The following is a 21,125-nucleotide window of genomic DNA, read 5'->3' as shown; positions in this document are numbered from 1 at the left end:
AGACTGTTTCATGTTCTTCCCAAGTACACAGACACAAGCTGACAGTGATTGTGTTGGAAAGAAGAAAACGGCCAAGAGTAATGAATAAAATTCAGTTGGGACTGACATATTCCCTTGTCCTGAGCACATATAGTTAGAAACCCCTACGGCAAATCCCATAGGAATAACTTTGACAATCACTCCAGAACATTATTTCTCTTATATTATTTTTAATTTTACAAAATATGGCCTGTTATGGACTGTCTAAGCTGTCAGAGACCTTGAGGGTCCTCCTCTCTAGACCCTCCATTTTAAAGATCAGAAAACAGAGATTCATGACTTGTCAAAGGTCAAGGTCTGGGGTAGATATACATGAGGGTCATACTCTCTACACTAAGCTGCCTCCTTATTTGGCAATTTAGGACAGAAAAATATGCCATAGAGTTGCCTAACTGACCCAAAGGAAGGCTAATGGATGGATGGTGAGGTCACAAAATGAGGATCTGATTAACAAGGTCCATTGAGAAAGAGAAGAGCAAGACTGTAATAGTTATACAATCATCAAATAGGGATATCCAACTGACTAAAAAGAGGAATACAAGTTATTTCCTAGAATGATAAAAGAAGCATATTGACTATACCCACATTATAAAAACTATGGTACATAATAGAGAATGATACACATACAGATTAGAATAGGCTCAAAGGTGAAAAACAAAATTTAATGAAAACTAAAAATACAACCTTCATTACTGGACATTTCTTGGGACTCCTGAGGCATACTATAGTAGACATTGCCCAGGATACTAATGAGGGTGAGGAATCTGGCTACAGGATAGCTGATGATATGGTAACCATGAATGCCTCAATCTGTAAAGTTATTCTGTGGCAAATAGAACTCTCTTGGGGAGTTCTCAGGGTTGACTGTGGGGAGTCAGAAGAAAAGGAAACTTCTTTATAATCACATAACTTTATCTGTGCCTTTCATTTTTCTGGGCCCAGTCAGAAAAAGAAAATGCAGATCCTTTTAAGATGGCAAAATAAATAGTGACAGTCATTCATTAAAGAAGGAACCAGAAAAATTAATGAAACATGACCTTGTTTATTATTATAAGGACAATTACTCCAAAGAAAGACAAGGTTATTTGTATAGAAATAGGAATAAAAAAATTTCCATATCTTCATGAACCTTACACATTATCTTTTGAAACAAACAAAAAACAAACAGCAGTGATTAGATAGGAACTCTTTTTTTGAATTGAAATGGGATAAAGTGCCGCCCTCCCTCACCCCCAAATATTTTCAGTATATTTTCCAAAGATGTCACTTTCCACTTCTAATAGAAAAAGAAAACTTTTTTTTAAGTGTCGGTTTATATAGTTAGTTGGTAAAGGGTTTTATTATTATTTATAAATGGTTACAACATTAAAAGAAGGCAATATGAGTTTCTCTTAGAGTGAGATCTATTTGGAAAACTAATTACCTCCAAAGAACTGCAAATTCTCACAAATATGCCAAGAGGATGAATCAGGAATGGCATCCAAATGAATTAGAGTAATATGTGATATTTAAGAGCCCTGGGAACCCTGTTAATAACAAGTCTTCCATCATAACTTAAAGAGGCAAAAAGCCAGGGGTCTGCTGAAGACCACTCCACTGCATACACGCTGTCTTCATGCTCCTCGTAGGTGGCAATGACACTGTCAGGCAATGGCTCTTTGCTTCTAGAATCAAACAAAAACAGAAAAAAATCATGTTTCACATACCAGAGCAGGGATGTGCCCACTGTAGCCAAACACACCAATGTTGAATTTTGAGGCAGGCTGTAGTTTAGATCTGTAAGAACACACTGAAACTGTAACTATGAAGTAAAGCAACTTCTATTTCATTTCTTGATAATGCCACCTCATATTTCTGTGCTGATGGAACCATCATGGCTTGGGTGCTATTTATTTTATGTTGGTGGATAGGGCACATTAAAGAGATAGTTCATTTATTCATGAGAAAAATCAGGGCAAGAAAAGGATTATGTGAAGATTGGATTTGGCCCTTCCCTGATTGTAACAAAATAGTGGAAACAGAAATGGATAGGGAGATCAGTCAACCTCCGAGGGAGGTCCATGGTCTTGGAGACTCCTTTCCCCTGAATTCCCCTTAGAATTTCTCTCTCTCTCTCCTCTCTCTCTCTCTCTCTCTCTCTCTCTCTCTCTCTCTCTCTCTCTCTCTCTCTCTCTCTCTCTCTCTCTCTCTCTCTCTCTCTCATATAGATTGAAGATATTTTAATATTATCTAGTCCAAAACCTTCATTTGGTTACTTCAAAGCTTCTCTTGTCTTAAAATTCCCACATTCCCTCCTATCCTGACCTTCTCTGCTGAGGAACCTTGACTCATATTTTGCTGAGAAAAATAGAGGCCATTCTCTTTAAACTGTGTTTTCTCTCCTTTCTGTATCAAAAACCTTTACCATATTCCCACTCATTCCCTATAATAATTCCCTTTCTCATTTTCAGTCTCTTCCCAACTATTGGCTCATTTACTGCTGCCTAAAAACATGCGATATGTTTCCCAACCTTAAAATCTCTCTAGATCCTATCATCCTATCCAAATATTATCTTCCTTCTCTCCTCCCTTTCTCCCCAAATTCCTAGAAAAAAAGCTGTTAACTCCTGTTGTCTTCACTTCTGCCTCTCCAGGTCTTCCTCATACTTGGAGTGTATATTCTGCTGACCTCTAACTTGTAGAATCCCTGATTTCCTTCAAAGCTCTGTTCAGGTACCATCTCCTACAGAAAGCCTTTCCTAAGTCATTCTCCAGCCCCGCCAAAATGCTTGTTCTCTCAAAATACCAGGCATCTATTTTGTATCTACTTATCTGTTCATATTGTATCCCCAAATGGAATGCAAGATCCTTTAAAAAAAGATAGTTTCATTTGTGTTTCTGTAGCTAATTAAAGGATGCTGAGGCAAGGAAGGTGAGGGAGCCCAGAAAATCTAAGAAGTCTATCTACTAATAATTAGTCGCAGAAATAGAACTAGAACCTAAATCTGGCTACAGTACATCACAGTATCTTTTAGATTATGTCTGTTATATTCACTTCTGAAAACAGAATGCTTACCAGGTGAGCAAGCTCCAGGTGTTTTTCTTACTATATTGAAGAAGAATCTTTTACAAGTGAAGGAAGAGGGAGGCATTATGAAGTAATAAGATTTGTTAAAAGTTACTGATATACTATATCAATTCACTTAAAATTCCATTCAAAGAGCATTTGTGAAACATTTAATGTTAATTGCTATGGGGAGAAGTATAAAATTTAGTCAATCAATAAATACTATTAAGTACCTGCTATGTGCCAGGCCTGTGCTAAGTGCTGGGGGTTAAAAAAAAAAAGCCCAGTCCTTACTCTTAAGAAGCCTAATGTGGGAGACAATATGCAAAAAAGCATGCACAAATAATATATATGTATATGTATGTATATATATGTTAAATTATAAATATAGAGGAGGCATAAAGATGAAAAGAACTGAGAAAAGTTTGTTTGTTTGTTTGTTTTTGCAGAAGGTGACACTTAATTGAGTCTTGAAGGAATCCAAGGATTCTAGGAGGAAAAACTGAGGAAAGATAGAGTTTTAGGCATGGGAGACAACCAGTAAATATGATCAAAGCCAGGATTTGGAGTGCTTTATGCAAGGAAGAGGAAGGAGGTCAGTATCACAGGATCAAAATGTATATTGAAATGGGGGAGAGGGAATAAGGAATAAAAAGAAAGGAAGAGGTCAAGTTATAAAAAGCTTTAGAAACCAAACAGGATTTTTATATATGATCCTGGGGAGTAATAAGGACATACTAAACAGAGGTGGCAGGGCTAGAATATTTGCCTGTGACATGGCCAGATCTGTTCCTTAGAGAGATCAATTTAACTAACAGCTGAGTGGAGGATAGATGAGATGGAGAGAGATTTGAAGCAGGAACACCAACCAGCAGCCTATTTTAATAGTCTAGGCATGAGAAAAGAGCTTGTGCCAGCATAGTGGTACTATCAGAAGAGAGAAAGAGGTATATACAAGCAGTACTAACAAAAGGAGAAATGCCAGGATTTGACAATTTACTGGATATGAAAGTGAGAGAAAGAGTGAGGAATTAAGGATGACAATGAGGTTATGACAAGCCTGGATGATTGGGAAGATGGTGGCACTCTTGAAAGTAACAATGGACTTAGGAAGGGAGGAGGAGAGTTGAGAGAAAGATAAGATCAATTTGGGACATGTGAAGTTTAAGATATCTGTAGACTATACAGTTCAAGATATCCAATAGGCAAATGGAAATGTAAGATCAGGGGTTCAGAGAGAAATGAGGGATGAACAAGTAGATCTTACAGTCATCTACAAAGAGATGATAAATGAAACCAGGGAGGTTGGTGAGATCAAGTGAAATAGTACAGATGAAGAAGAGATCTCAGAATAGAGCCTTGGGAAATAGACACAGTGTGCATGATCTGAAAAAAGTAAAGGAAAAGAAAGCAGTGTCATGAAAATATGAGGGGAAAAATGAGTATCAAGGAAAAAAAGGTGATTGGCAGTGTCAAAGGCTACAAAGAGATCAAAAAGAATGAGGATTAAAGAAAGACCAATGGATTTGGAAATTAAGACACATTTGGTAACTTTGGAGGAAGATATTGTAGAGAATTAATAAGGGAGTGAGAGTAATGAAAATGAAAGCAACTATTGTGAAAAGCCTTCTCAAGGAGCTTAGCACCAAATGGCAGGAAAGATATAGGATGATAAAAGTGAAAGGGGTTGGATGGATCAAGTGACTGTTTTTTGAGAATGGGGGATAAATACATAAGTCTATAGAAAGTCAGGAATTAGTCAGTAGACAAGACATGGAAGATAAGTGAAAGAATGGGATGATAAAGGGAGCCATCTGCTAGAAGAGATGGGATTAAATAGAATGGAGTCACTTGTGCAGGTAAAATGGTTTGCCATCATGGCAAGAAGAACCATCGAACAGAGAACTTTTGATCAATGTTCTTTTTTTTTCGGTAAAATAAGATTTTTTTTTAAACCCTTACCTTTCATCTTGGAGTCAGTACTGTGTATTGGCTCCAAGGCAAAAGAGTGGTAAGGGCTAGGCAATGGGGGTCAAGTGACTTGCCCAGGATCACACAGCTGTGAAGTGTCTGAGGCCAGATTTGAACCTAGGACCTCCTGTCTCTAGGCCTGGCTCTCAATCCACTGAGCTACCCAGCTGCCCCCCCCCCTTTTTTTTTCAAAACAAAGCAAACTATGTTATTTTTATTGATTTTTACATGTTGACTTCATAATCTGTATCTATTGGTTCTGGCATCCATTTTCAATTAATTGCATTTGTGTGGCCTACATGACGTCTTTGTGATTTTGGACCTGGTCTTTTCAACAGAGATTAGATGGCTTTCCCATACACCTCTATTTTAGTTAGATCAATAAATCATCATTCCAAATTACATTGTATGGCTCAACATGATGCTCAGGGATAGAAGATGATCAGCTAAGAGAGAAGAGCAAGGGGGATATGAATGTGGGAGGATTGATAGTATATAATTAAAAATCTGTTACCCTAAGAAAGAACTACATTTACTGGCAGCCAACTGACTCCCTCTCCTTATGTTCTTTTTGTAGACAGGAGATATTAGGCACGGACATGGAGGATCCCACCCTCTTTTTGGCCCTATTGTTGAGCATGATGGTAGTGAGTGGGGATTCTGAAATGGCTAATCAGCCATGGGCATGTGGTCTTTATTTTGTATCCTTTTTATTCCTTTATTTCTAATGATCTTTAATAAATCCCTTACAATATAACATTTTATTATTAAGATTTAATTTTAACTTTTACATTGATGGCAACCATTGGGAGAAGGAATTCTTAGTCTTTTTAAGATAGCCTAGATAAAATTTTTTAAGTCATGTTTCTCCTGCCAAGGCTTTTCACCCACCCAACCCACCCACCCACACTCTCAAACTCCAAGAGAACTCCTAACTCTCTTTGGTGCTGCTGCCTTTTTCTTTCCCTACCAGCTGGGCTATTTTTAGCCAGGGGACTCTTGGGGAAGAGGAGATAAGTCACTTCTCTGCTTGAGCCCATGTTCCTCAGTTCCTTGCTGCTATCTCTGGCATTGCTAATAATGCTGCCAATCCAGCTTCCTGGGTTGTTCCAGTCATCCACTCTTGAACTTCTTGATTCAGGTCGCTCCTCCTCCTGCTCCTGCTCTGGCCCCAGCCCTGGGCCCCAACCCTGGTAGCTGCCCCTGTTGCTGATCCTTTTGGTGATGCTGATTGTTAGCGCCAAGAAGCTGGGAGTTCTTGGAGCCACTTTCTGGGCAGTTGGTGAAAAGACCTGAGTGTGCTTTCCCTAGGCAATAATTAGCCTCCACGTGGCACAGGACCTCAGGGAGGAAGGGGGAAAAAGTTACTCTTCCAAACAGGAAGTAAATTACAAGCATGGCTCACTCATTGAAAGAGCAGTGCATTACCTATTTCAAACAGCTTCCAGCTTTAGGATGTTTTTTCATGAGTGCACTGATCCTTTCACTTATCTTGCCTGAGATTAAAGGGAGAAATTAAACTTCCTACAACCCTTTGCCATTTGGGTCTGCCCAGTCTCTAAGATTCATCTGGTTTGAGATTCCTTAAACACATGTTCTCCCTCGCTATGGGAGTTCCCAGAGCTCTGACAATAGGAATCTGAAAGGATAAAGAAAGGAACTTTAACGAGTCTGGGGGGTGAAAAATTTAAGCCTCTTCAGACTCTATTGTTTTATGAAAGTTTCTGTATTTTATTGTATTTTGCTGATTGTCTGCTTTAGATTTAATTTTATTGTTATAAGTTCATATATTAATCCGATTAATACTATTCTGTTATACTGAATCAGCTTTAATCTACTGTGTTTTAACTATTGTTATATTCTGTTACCTTTCCCCTATAACAATACTGAACAAATATTATTGAATAGGCCCATAAAAATAAAAAAAAACAGCTTTTTCTTCCATTTTGGCTTTGCAAATTGTCACATAGAGGATGGATGGATTTCATCAAAACTTGTTATAATTGTATAACAACTTTTGGGAAATTTAATGAATTAAATATCTCAAATTGATTTTAAGGGGTCTTTAGACTTGATTTTTAAGCTTTTTGTTTTTTTCTCCAAGAACTCTGACGGATCATTTTGTCTACCTCTGAGTTATCTGTAACAAGAGGTAAAGGGTCCATTTTAATACTGGCACTATTATAATCCCCACCTCTGTATTTGTAAAAATGTGAATGGGTGGAACATAACAGTCTCATACCAAAGGAGCTGGGAAGTTGATCCCAGGGCATGGTATCCCTGGATAGCTCCCAAGAGGGAGCATCTCTCATTTGTGAATCTTCTGCTCATTATACCCTTCCACCATAATGATCTAGATTCTTGGTGACATTTTTTCAGACCCAACATCAATAGTATAGAGGTTTGGTTTTTTCTAGACTCTTCTGTCACATTTTTGAACTGATGGCAATAATAGGTTTTTTTTTTTAATATCTCAGTCAAGATTATAAGATTGCTACACCTGAAAAACTTGTGACAAGTATCCATTAATTTTAAATGTCATACAGCAGACTCAGGTGAATCCTAAAGATAGTGGGTTTGTTTGCTATTGTCATTAAATGGGTTATTATAACTTTGGGGATTTTGATACTTCTTGAATGGGCATTACCTGTTGTACTACTGTTCATTATAAAAAACTGTTACTTTGTGAAAATCATTTCCACTCAGAGTGGATCATGGCTAAATTTGAAGAGGAAATGGATCTCATTTTTGGGTGAGAAACCTTTGTATTCTACCTTTCCCTAGCTGACCTGGTGTGCCAATGATTATAAGCTATATATTTTTGATTTTTAAAACTTCTTTATCATTGTTTTGCTTCCATGTGCAATATACTATTTCAGTTTTATTTTTTCTCTCCTTTTTGTATTTGAAACACATGTCAACAGTATTGAGATTTTTCTTTTATTTTTTTTTATTTTGCTGTAATATAAGTTTAAAATACATTTGACCTAATGTCAATGTATACCCAAAGAGCTTTAGACTATAAAAATTATGCCATTGATTGTTTAAAAAATTATGGGACTTTTTAATGATTCTGTCTAATTCCAGGAAAAGGGAATACAAAAAGAGCCATTTCACAGTACCAAAGAAGCACAAAGCTACTTGCATAGTGCCAATTAAGCACAAGGTCAAAGAAACCAAACCAATCCTATGTGGATTGTTGACATTCTGCTCAAAGAGCTCAAGGACTTGATCATATGTGAGACTCGAGGTTGTGGCTGTTTAACATGTGTTAAATGCAGGACATCCTTGTAACACACACTCAATATCAAGTATATAACATCAATTGTTCTGACTCCAGTATCCCTGAGAAAAATACATAAAATTGGACCAAGTAATGCTGTTTCCCATTTGCTTCAAAAATCTAGTCCCTTTTCTGTCTTTCATAATATGGCAACTCTTGGCTACTGATTAGGTAAATGCAAAATTCCTTAAATCACTTTAATTGGACCTGATTCAAGAACCTGTTATAGGTTTATTTTTCCTTTACTTAGAATTTTTACACATAAGACTTTGATAGTCTATATTTCATCCAGAAGTTATCTTTTCTCTTTTATTTGGATTTTTTTTGATGTTTTTGATTTTCTCTTGCCAATTGATTCATATACCTCATAACTCAGCCATGCATTCCTAAGTGATCCCTGTGTTTTTCAAAATCCTTTTGGGGGAGGTGTATAATTATTCCAAAATGCAAAGTTTAAATTCTTTTGAGAGTAATTTTAGGATAAGAAACACGCTACCTCTCCAAATCCAGAAAGTGAACTGTTTGGAAAAGGCACTATGAAGATGCCTCCATAGACCACTCACTGCACCAGAAGATCCAGAATGAACTTTTGGATGTGGTAATTTGAACTGTGTGGGATTGAATGTATTTTGTTTTTGTATGTATACTCTGATGCCAAAGGGGACTGCCCCTTAATTGGCTTTCTGTCAATGCCTCTAGCAATCATGAGTTTGTTCTTTTTCCACTTTTCCTCAAATTATTCTAATTTCAAAGTTGGTTATATTTACAAGATTCATTGGAGAGACTAGTCTTCCATGGATCTCAAGGGGAATGTATAATTGGAAATCTATTACCCTAAAAAAGAACTACATTTCCCAGGAGCCCACTGACTCCCTCTCCTTATGTACTTCCTGTAGACAGGGGATATTAGGTGGGGACCTGGAGGGTCCCGCCTTTTTTTGGCCCTGTTGGTGAGCATGGTGATGGTGAGTAGGGATTTTGAAATGGCTAATCAGTCTTGGGCACGTGGTCTTTATTATATATCCCTTCTATTCCTTTATTTCTAATAATCCTTAAAACATCCCTTAAAATATAACATTTTACTATTAAGATTTAATTTTAATTTTTACAATGGAAAGTTTTAGAAAAATCACTGTGGTGATTGAGATAGTGAATTCATTAGAAAGTATAAAAGGTTTACTTTTCTGCTATGAGGACTCATTTGAAATTATGCAATATAAATCTGTTGTGGACTAGGAAGCACAGTAAATTGGATCAGATTCAGCATAGTTTCTTAATTTTTTCCAGCTATAGCATGTGAGTAGGATCAAAGCGGATGATAGGAGTAATCCAATGTTGGGGTATAGCAGGGTAGGATATTTCATTGGAAAAGAGGTATGGGGGGCTTGAGAAAAGAGACCGTTGTAGAACTGGAATGATTCACCAAGGGATCAAGATAATAGGAAAAGGAAGAGTGAGTATGGTCTAATCCAGGGTGATAAGAACTGGAGAAGAACCAAAGAGTGAAAGGGGCTAGAGATCTCAATGAAGAGCATAAAGATCAGGGTTGGACATTAAAAGAAGAGAGAGAAATGGACTAACAAAATTTAGATCAGATAAAGTAATTCTAGAGTTTATGAACATAGATGTGAAACATGTGCAGGTGATGGTTAAGATCACTGACCACTAATCTCTGGGTGTAGCTATGGAAAGATAAAGGAATGGGTCACAGGAAATGAGTAAACTAAGGACTTCAGAGATTAGCACGTTTAAGGGAGGTTTATAGGTTTACTAAAATCCTTGAGTATGAGGGCAGGAATTGAGGAGAGAAAGACTGTGAATTAGGCTTTGAATTAATCCATGAAAAAAGGAAAAGTGTCCTAAAGGTCTATAGACAACAGCCACTAGAATATAAATACTGATTGAATGAACCCCAAAGAAGGATTTTCTGACATCTCTCCAAGATCATCTAGTTCAACTCCCACTCTTTATGGGTGAATAAATTGAATCTGAAAGGACATCCAGATAAGTAATATTTAGCATTACTAGAATTTAAACCCATATTGTGTGGCTCTAAATGCACTCTCCATTACACTACATTGGTGTGTGTGTGTGTGTGTGTGTGTGTGTGTGTGTGTGTGTGTCTACGTGTAATAATACACACATATTACTTCATTAAACACTCACTAAGTACCTACTAGACTAAAATCCTGAGATAGATGCTGGAAGAGATGTATGAATAAATAAGGCAAATTTTCTGTATCCATGGACTCATAACAAACTAAGAAGATAAGTTAAACAACAACAAAGAACAGTCTATGATAACAGCTAAAATTAATGATAACAAAAACATATGCTCTAGGAGGCCTTTGGGTGCCATGGAAGTAGATTAAGACATCATCTAGTTTAATTCCCATTTTACAAGTGAAGAAATTAAGATCCAAATTAGTGACTTGTCCATTATCACACTCTTTGCTCTCTTAACTCCATACACAAAGAACCTGCTGAGCTAACTCAGATTTCTTACTAAAGAGGGAATTGAAAACATCTAGGAAAATGGTTAATTGTGCACAGGAGCCACAAAATCCTTCCAAAAAAACTAAAAAGAAAGTTGTGACCCTCAAGAATTTTTACGGAGGAAAAACCCAGGCTATAGAGCAAATACTGGGCGAAATTCAAACAAAGGCAAAACTAAAAAAAATAATAATAACAAAAAAAGAAATTGTCCACAAGACCTGGAAGAGTCTCAAATGGAGCTTATCATCAAAAAGATGGAAGCCTTTTAGAAAGAGAAGTGTGAAATGGTTTTAAAAAATGAAGAAATCATAGCTGAATGCCAAAAGGTTAAAGCAGAAAATCAAAAGATTATAACAGAAAACCAGGCCTAAAGGACCAGAATTGAGCAACTGGAAACCAATGATCTTGCAAAACAGCAAGAATTAATAAAGCAAAGTCAAAAGACTGATAAAATAGAAGAAAGCATAAAATATCTCACTAACAAGGTGACAGATCAGGAAAACAGAGGAAGGAGAGACAATTTGAGAATCATTGGTCTACCTGAAAATCCAGAAATAAAAAGAAACATTTATATCATACTACAAGACATCATCAAAGAAAACTGCCCTGAAGTTCTCGAACAAAGGGGCAAAATTTACTTTGAAAGAGTTCATAGAACACCCTCTACACTAAATCCCCAAAAGACAACTCCGAGGAATGTAATTGCCAAATTCCAGATCTTTCAAGCTAAGGAGAGAATCCTACAAGAAGCCAAAAAAAAAAATTCACATACAAAGGAGAACCAATCAGGATCACACAAGACCTGTCAGCTTTAACACTAAAAGACCACAAGGCCTGGAACACGATATTCAGAAAGGCAAGAAAACTAGGTCTTCAACCAAGAATCACCTATCTGTCAAAACTATATACTTCCAGGGGAAAGCATGGGCACTCAACAAAATAGAAGATTTCCAAGTATTTGTAAGGAAAAGACCAGAACTAAGTGGAAAGGTTGATATCCAAACACAAAGATCAAGAGAAATGTGAAAAGGTACATATGAAAGAGAGGGAAAAGGAAAAAAATGTTTTCCTTTTCTTTTTATTCAAAATCTCTTATTTAAGGGCTACAATTAGACCAGAATATATATATATATATATATATATATATATATATATTTGGGGAAAATGTTATTTGTAACTCTCAAAAATGTTTTCATTATTATAGTAAATAGAAGAATGATTCCTAGGAAAAGATTGGGGCATTAAAGGCTATAAAATCATATGGGAAAAAAAAGGTGACAGGGAATTAATGATGATACTAAGAGATACTTGAAGAAATAAAATAAATAGAATATTTGTTGTCACACAAAGATACACATTGGAAGAGGAGGGGAAGAATACTCTCATAAGAGGGAGAGGAAGACAGTGCTAATATTACTCCAAATATTACTCTCAGTGAAATCAATTCTGAGAGGGAAGAGCATCTAGACCCATTGGTATCTTGAAGTCTATCTTATATTAAAGGGTAAGGAAGAATGGTAAATGAAGGGGGGTAGGGAGCTCAAAAAATAAAAAAAATGGGAGGGAAGGAGAGGGAGGAGAGTACTTAATAGACCCTAAATAACAAGAAGGGAACAAAAAGAGAAGGGAAAAGAAAGGGTATCATATCAAGGGAGGGGAATATGGGGATTGACTAGAAGTAAACCACTGGTTTAAAAGGATATAGCAAAAGAAGAAAGGTCAGAACTAGGAGAGGATATCAAAATGCAAGGGAATTCAAAAATGACAATCATAAAGTTGAACGTGAATGGGATGAACTCATCTATAAAATGCAGACGAAAAGGAGAGTGGATTGGAATCAAAAATCCTACCATATGTTGTCTACAAGAAACACACATGAGGCAAGTAGATACTCACAAGGTCAGAATTAAAGAGTGGAGCAAGACCTAGTGGGCCTCAACTAACAGAAAGAAGGCAGGAAGGCAGGAGTTGCAATAATGATATCTGAAAAATCCAAAGTAAAAATAGACCTTATTAAAAGTGATAGGGAAGGTAAATATATCCTGATAAAAGGGAGTATAGATTATGAGGAAATGTCACTAATCAAGATGTATACACCAAATGGTATAGCATCCAAATTTCTAATGGAGAAACTAGTAGAATTGAAGGAGGAAATAGATAGTAAAACTATACTAATGGGAGACCTGAACCTACCATGATCAAATTTAGATGAATCAAATAAAAAAATAATTAAGAAAGAGGTAAAAGAGGTGAATGGAATCTAAAAAATTAGTTAGTAGATATATGGAGAAAAACAAATAGGGACAAAAAGGAATACACCTTCTTTTCAGCAGCACATGGCACATTATCAAAGATTGACCATATACTAGGTCATAAAAACATGGCATACAACTGCAGAACAGCAGAAATGATAAATGCAAACTTTTCAGATCATAAGACAATAAAAATAATGATCAGTAAGGGTTCATGGAGAACTAAATAAAAAACTAATTGGAAATTAAATAATATGATTTTCCAAAATTGACTAGTCAGAGAACAAATCATAGAAACAATTAATAATTTCATTGAAGAAAATGACAATGATGAGACATCCTTTCAAACTCTATGGGATTCAGCCAAAGCAGTACTTAGGAAAAATTTTATATCCTTGAGTTCATATATTAACAAATTAGGGAGGTCAGAGATCAATGAATTGGACATGCAAATCAAAAAACTTGAACATGAACAAATTAAAAATCCCCAGAAGAAAACCAAATTAGAGATCCTAAAAATTAAGGGAGAAATTAATAAAATCGAAAGTGAAAGAACTATTGAACTAATAAATAAGATTAGAATCTGGTATTTTGAAAAAACAAACAAAATAGACAAAATACTGGTCAATCTAATAAGAAGAAAGAAAGTAAAATTAACGGTATTAGGGATGGAAAGGGAGAACTCACCTCAAATGAAAAGGAAATTAAGGCAATAATTAAAAATTATTTTGTCCAATTATAGGGCAATAAATATGCCAATCTAGGTGATATGGATGAATATTTACAAAAATATAAATTGCCTAGATTAACAGAAGAAGAAATAGAATTTTTAAACAATCCCATATCAGAAAAAAAAAAAATTGAACAGGCCATCAAAGAACTCCCAAAGAAAAAATTCCCAGGGCCTGATGGATTCACAAGTGAATTCAATCAAACATTCAAAGAACAGCTAATCCCAATACTATACAAACTATTTGACATAATAAACAAAGAGGGAGTTCTACCAAATTCATTTTACGACACAAATATGGTACTGATCCCAAAACCAGGCAGACCAAAAACGGAGAAAGAAAACTTCAGACCAATCTCCTTAATGAACATAGATGCAAAATTAAACAAGACACTAGCAAAAAGACTCCAGAAAGTCACCACAAGGGTTATTCACTTTGATCAGGTAGGATTTATACCAGGAAAGCAAGGATGGTTCAATATCAGGAAAACCATGCACATAGTTGACCATATTAACAAGCAAACCAACAAAAATCACGATTATCTCAATAGACATAGAAAAACATTTGACAAAATACAACACCCATTCCTATTGAAAACAGTAGAAAGTATAGGAATAGAAGGATCTTTCCTAAAAATAATAAACAGCATTTTTCTAAAACCACCAGCCAACATCATTTGCAATTCAGATAAACTAGATGCATTCCCAATAAGATCAGGAGTGAAACAAGGATGCCCCTTATCACCTTTATTATTCAACATTGTACTAGAAACATTAGCAGTAGCAATTAGAGAAGAAAAAGAAATTAAGGGTATTAAAATTGGCAATGAGGAGACCAAGCTGTCACTCTTTGCAGATGATATGATGGTCTACTTAAAAAATCCTAGAGAATCAACTAAAGAGCTAGTGGAAATAATAAACAACTTTAGCAAAGTTGCAGGATACAAAATAAACCCACATAAGTCATCAGCATTTCTATATATTTCCAACACAGCTCAGCAGCAAGAACTAGAAAGAGAAATCCCATTCAAAATCACCTTAGACAAAATAAAATACTTAGGAATCTATTACTCGAGACAAACACAGGAACTATATGAACACAACTACAAAACACTTTCCACACAACTAAAACTAGATTTGAGCAACTGGCAAAACATTAACTGCTCATGGGTAGAATGAGCCAATATAATAAAAATGACCATCCTACCCAACCTTATCTACCTATTTAGTGCCATACCCATTGAACTTCCAAAAAAACTTTTTTTTTTACTGAACTAGAAAAAACCATAACAAAGTTCATTTGGAAGAACAAAAGATCAAGGATATCCAAGGAAATAATGAAAAAAAAATACAAAGGAAGGTGGCCTTGCAGTCCCAGATCTCAAACTATACTATTTAAAGCAGTCGTCATCAAAACAATTTGGTACTGGCTAAGAGACAGAAAGGAGGATCAGTGGAATAGACTTGGGGTAAGTGACCTCAGCAAGACAGTCTATGACAAACCCAAAGACCCCAGCTTTGGGGACAAAAATCCACTATTTAATAAAAACTCCTGGGAAAACTGGAAGACAGTGTGGGAGAAATTAGATATGAATCAAAGCCTCACACCCTACACCAAGATAAACTCAGAATGAGTGAATGACTTAAATGTAAAGAAGGAAACAATAAGTAAATTATGTGAACACAGAGTAGTATACATGTCAGACCTTTGGGAAGGGAAAGATTTTAAAACCAAGCAAGACTTAGAAAGAGCCACAAAATGTAAAATAAATAATTTTGACTACATCAAATTAAAGAGTTTTTATACAAACAAAACCAATGTAACTAAAATTAGAAGGGAAGCAACAAATTGGGAAACAATCTTCATAACAAAAACCTCTGACAAGGGTTTAATTACTCAAATTTACAAAGAGCTAAATCAATTGTATAAAAAACCAAATCATTGTCCAATTGACGTCCCAAGGGACATGAATAGGCAGTTTTCAGTTAAAGAAATCAAATCTATTAATAAGCACATGAAAAAGTGTTCTAAATCTCTTATAATCAGAGAGATACAAATCAAAATAACTCTGTGGTACCACCTCACACCTAGCAGATTGACTAACATGACAGCTATGGAAAGTAATGAATGCTGGAGGGGATGTGGCAAAGTCGGGACATTAATTCATTGTTGGTGGAGTTGTGAATTGATCCAACCATTCTGGAGGACAATTTGGAACTATGCCCAAAGTACGCTAAAAGACTGCCTACCTTTTGACCCAGCCATAGCATTGCTGGGTTTGTACCCCAAAGAGATAATAAGGAAAAAGACTTGTACAAGAATATTCATAGCTGCATTCTTTGTGGTGGCAAAAAATGGTAAAAACGAGGGGATGCCCTTCAACTGGGGACTGGCTGAACAAATTGTGGTATATGTTGGTGATGGAATACTATTGTGCTCAAAGGAATAATAAAGTGGAGGAATTCCATGGGGACTGGAATAACCTCCAGGAAGTGATGCAGAGTGAGAGGAACAGAACTAGGAAAACATTGTACACAGGGACCAATACACTGTGGTACAATCGAATGTAATGGACTTCTCCATTAGTGTCAAGGCAATGCCTCTGAACAACCTGCAGGGATCTACGAGAAAAAACACTATCCACAAGCAGAGGACAAACTGTGGGAACAAAAACACCAAAGAAAGGCAACTGCTTGACTACAGGCACTGAGGTGATATGATTGGGGATGGAGACTCTAAATAAACATTCTAGGGCAAATACCAACAACATGGAAATGGATTCAGAACAAGGACACATGTGATACCCAGTGGAACATCAGCTATCGTCACCTATGGGAGGGGTGGCGGGAGGGGAGGGAGGAAAATAAAATGATTTTTGTATTCAATGAATAATGTTTGAAATGGACCAAATAAAAATAATTTTTAAATTAAAAAAATATGCCTTTGTATATCAAAATAGAGAACTGTAATAAAGGATTCCCTTTTACAAGTGTAAACTCAGAGAGAACACAGGCACCTGGTCTGGAGGGTGAAGTGAGGGTGGGACCCAACATTCCATCTCTAAAAGGTCTTCTTCACTGTCTTAGACCATATGAATAAAATGGTTACTTAAGTTAGGGTAATTTTGATATTGTACTAATTGAGTTTGTATTTCTTCTAAATGCTTTTTTGCTCCTGGCAGCAATTCAGATAATTTTTGTAAGGTTCATAGAAATAAGAAACCTAGAAGAAGATGCCCTTTTCCTACATAGGGAAGAGATAAAATAACTTTATTTCAAGTTTAAGGCTCTAATTTTCTCTCCCTAATACCCTCCTACTCTACCTCCATTACTTTCTTTGAAACATTTGAGTCAAAATACATTCTGTCTAGGATACTCTATCTGTACACCCATATCATTGTTTTTCTGGGTGCCTTAAATATTGACATTGTTTATAGTTGTTCTGTAAGTGGTATTGAGTCTGTTCATAGGTGAATGAATTCCTTGTAGGTATACCCTTTCTTTTTGTGGCTTTATATCACTGAACACAGGACTCTAATGGGTCTATAATTCATCTATTTCAAAACTCTATAACTAGAGAATTCAACTCATCAATTGAAAGTTTACTACTCAAAATAAATTAGAAATTACTTAGGAGTTGAGTGCTTGTTATTTTCTGGATTAAATAAAATATGGAGACAAATTAAAAGGAAAATAATTCCAAAAACAACTGGGAAATTACCAGAACAAACAGCCTCTGTTGTCTCTGAGTTTGGGTATTTGACAAAGAGCAAATGCTTCATCTGTTCCTGATACAGCTGCATTACAAATTACCTGCATGGAAATGGGCCAATATAAGAACTATTCATAGAGGTTCCAATTAAGGGAATGATCAGGTTTCTCTTTTAATAAAACGTCACATCAGAGTCACTGAAAAACATCTGCTTGGCCATATAAATACATGACTACAAAGTACATAAAATCTAGACCTTATTGTGTATTGTTAGACTGTAGCCACTATGATTTTAATTAAACATTATTTTGGGGGTGACCTATGTCTCATAAGATCTCAACAGGAAAACTGCAAAGAAAACAGAGAAATCACCTCAGTCTAAAGACATCAAAATTGGTAAATTATAGTTGTAGAGAAAGCCCCAAACACAAAGACACTTTCCCACAAAGCAATTTTAAAAGATGCAGAAATAGGCACTAGAAAAATACAGTTATGTGAGTAATATGATGATATCAAAACCAAATAACAAAACTGTCTCAAACTTTAGGGACCAACCTACTCAATTCAGTTAGGCTCTATTCCAAAAATCATGCTAAAACGAAAATTTAAGGGATCTTTAAAATCACAAGAATCTGAATTCTATGAGATAAGAACTTAAACACATTCAGATGTGGAAAGGAGTTGCTGCAGGAAAAAATCAAGTCTATTGAAAGAGAAATAACAGATGTTTTCTTTTAATGTTGACTATTGTGACAACAAGAAGGAAGCTTCATAACCATATTCATAGGGCAGAAGAGCAAAGGACCCCCGCTGTTAATACTGTATGGCCCTGGTCAGAGCAGAGGCAGGAGAATTAGACTGTATTAGAGGCAAGAGACTTGGGTGAGTCACAGCACCTTGTTAATATTAGATTATGACCTGAAGCAAACTCTCTAAACATGTATTTCTGTATCCTGTATTGTCTACAAATTAGGGATAATATTAATATTTATCTCAATGGATGTGTGGTAGATATTCAATGTTATGATGAATGTGAAGAGACTCTAAAAAGTACTTTTAAAGTACTGGAAAAATACAAGAGTTTTTATCATCATAATGTTATTATTTTTTCCTATATTTACCATCATTAATAACCAACCAGGAGTCTAAAACTGAGTGGGGCAAAAATCGACACAGCAAGTACAAGATTATTTGTGACAATATTTGACTGATATATGCTTTCTCCAAGGTTATTGCTATTCTCTTATTTGCTAAACGAGATGGCCTATTCTCAATCTTTATTCTTCTCTGAAGATTTTACACTATTGATCATCCCCTCCTCCTGAATATTCTCTCCTTTGGGGATATTGTGCTCTCTTGGTTCTCCTCTCTGTCTGATTTATCCTTTTTTTGTCTTTGTGAAATCATCATCTACATTTCACTCCTTAATCACGAGTATGATTTAATCATCACCTGTTACAGATGGCTCATACACACACATAGCTAAATAGATGTAATATACATACACACTTATAAACATATCTTTAGCCGTATTCTCTCTGTTAAATTCTAAAACTATTATAATAATTAATAACGGATAATACTAACAATAGTTAAATAATAAATAAATAAAAATAACAATAGCTAAAACACAATATTTATATAGTGTTAACTATGTACCAGGTTTTGTAGTTAAATAGTATTCTTTGGGTGACCTGTGTTTTGTAATATCTGAACAGTAAAACTGTAAAGAAAACTGTAATTTGCTAATATGTTAAGGGTCTCACAATTGTCTCATTTGGTCCTCACAACAACCTTGGGAAATAGGTGCCATTATTATCCCTATTTTACAGCACAGGAAACCGAGACAACAGAGGTTACATGAGTTGCACAGAATCACACAGTGAGTGTATCTGAGCTTGGATTTAAACTCGTCTTTCTGATCCCAGGCCTGGTGTTCTCTGTACTTTGCCACCTAACTGTCAATTATCTAATGAATATTTCCAACTGAATATCTCTTAGGGACATCTTATACTCAGCATGTCCAAAACAGAAACTCATTTTCTTTTCCTTTTAAATATAGCCTACTTTCTGATCTTCCTAATTTTATCAAGAGTATCATTGTTCTTCAATTTACCCAGGTTTGCAACCTCAGAGTCATCCTCAACTCTTCATTCTCCTGAGCCCCCAGAGCAAATCAGTTGCCAAGTCTTATCAATATTACCTTCACAATAGCTCTTGAATCTGCCACCCTTCTCACCATTCTCACAGGAACCAGTCCAGCCCAGGCCGGCCCTTTATCACTTTCCACCTGCACTACTTTAGCAGCCTCCTACCTCTTCTCCATGCCTCAAGTTTATTCCATCATCCCTCACATAACTGCCAAACTGATGGTCCTTGCGCACAAGTCTATGTTACTCCCCTGAAACTTCAGATTCTCTTCACTGGTTCCAGGATAAAATATAAACTCCTCCATTTGGAATTTAAAACCCTTCATAATCTTTCTTCAACTTGCCTTTCCAGGCCCAACTATTTCTTTCATGTATTCTATGTTGAAGCCAAACTATTCTACCTATAATTTCCTTTAAAAGACATTTCATTTCATGTCACTATAACTTTTCCCAGAACATTCTCTGTCTGTAATATACTGTTCTCTCATAAGCCACCTCAAACATAAGAACTTTCTTGACTTCTTTCTCCCCTTCCTCCTTCCCCCATCTCTCTTGTTAGGGTCCCTCCCCCAGGCCTAATATTACTTAGATTTTACTTATCTAGGTACATACTGTTTTCTTCCACTAGAATGTAAGCTCCTTGAAGGCAGGGGCTCTTTTTGCTTTTTCCCTTGATTCCTGAGTATTTAACACAATCCTTAGCATATAGTAGTACTGATTTAATAAAATTTTGTTGAATTAATGCATATAAATTATAATATTAAGAAGACTGAGTGGTGACAGTCCTCAAATCATCTTATACTATTTTCTAGTTGAAGTTTAAATTTAATTCTGAAAGAGCTATCACAAGAACAAAAAGGGGAGCTCTTGGACAGTCTTAGTACTCCCTGTCTAAAGACCCCGTAATAAGACCCTGTTTCAACTGACTTTAGAAATAGAACCTTTTGTGCAGAAGGGGGATTTCAAATTTAACTACTGTGCATACCTGAAAATTTTATAGATAAACCACCTATATCAACAGTTCGTTCATGAGAAGAAAAAAAAGTTTGAAAATGCCATTTTTTTCACTTGATGAAATAATTGAAGGAAAAATATTCCTTACTTCTCTTCCTGATGGTGTTCTTCCTGATCACTAAGATCATCTTCATCAACCAAATGACCAAAAGGTTCAGAGGAAATCGACACCATGTTTGAAAGAATGACTCTGCTGTCACTGCTGCCTGTGAGGATCAGCTGGTCATGAGAGTGGTTATAGCGCACATTCCACACCCTATGGAAGGTGACAGAAAACACATGGGTATAAGTCAGCTATTTAATGCAATGGTTGGTCCCAAGGATCCTGTCCAAGAGTAGGAAGTCTGGAAAGTGCTCCCCCAAAGTTCTTACCAGATTATGATCCACTCCAAGTATTCTGGGTTGGAGCTAACTTTGAACATTCCCCCCACA

At 36.0% G+C, this 21,125-nt stretch overlaps 1 protein-coding gene across 4 annotated transcripts in view; it reads right to left on the bottom strand.

The window, feature by feature from the left end:
• Positions 1 to 1,061: 1,061 nt before the first annotated feature.
• Positions 1,062 to 21,125, bottom strand: part of EIPR1 (EARP complex and GARP complex interacting protein 1) — a 279,220-nt gene continuing 259,156 nt past the window's right edge. For all 4 annotated transcript variants that reach the window (XM_056813353.1, XM_001381318.5, XM_056813354.1 and 1 more), the window contains 2 exons: positions 20,782 to 20,949; positions 1,062 to 1,703 (listed from right to left, as the gene is read on the bottom strand). In XM_056813353.1, coding sequence (XP_056669331.1) covers positions 1,529 to 1,703; positions 20,782 to 20,949 — 343 coding nt within the window. In that variant the 3' untranslated portion in view covers positions 1,062 to 1,528. The remainder of the gene's footprint in view (positions 1,704 to 20,781; positions 20,950 to 21,125) is intronic.

This window comes from Monodelphis domestica, chromosome 1, assembly GCF_027887165.1.
Source record: "Monodelphis domestica isolate mMonDom1 chromosome 1, mMonDom1.pri, whole genome shotgun sequence".
Classification (NCBI taxonomy): Eukaryota; Metazoa; Chordata; class Mammalia; order Didelphimorphia; family Didelphidae; genus Monodelphis; species Monodelphis domestica.
The sequence above is the reverse complement of the archived record's forward strand: the minus strand, read 5'-3'. Positions and strand labels throughout refer to the sequence as shown.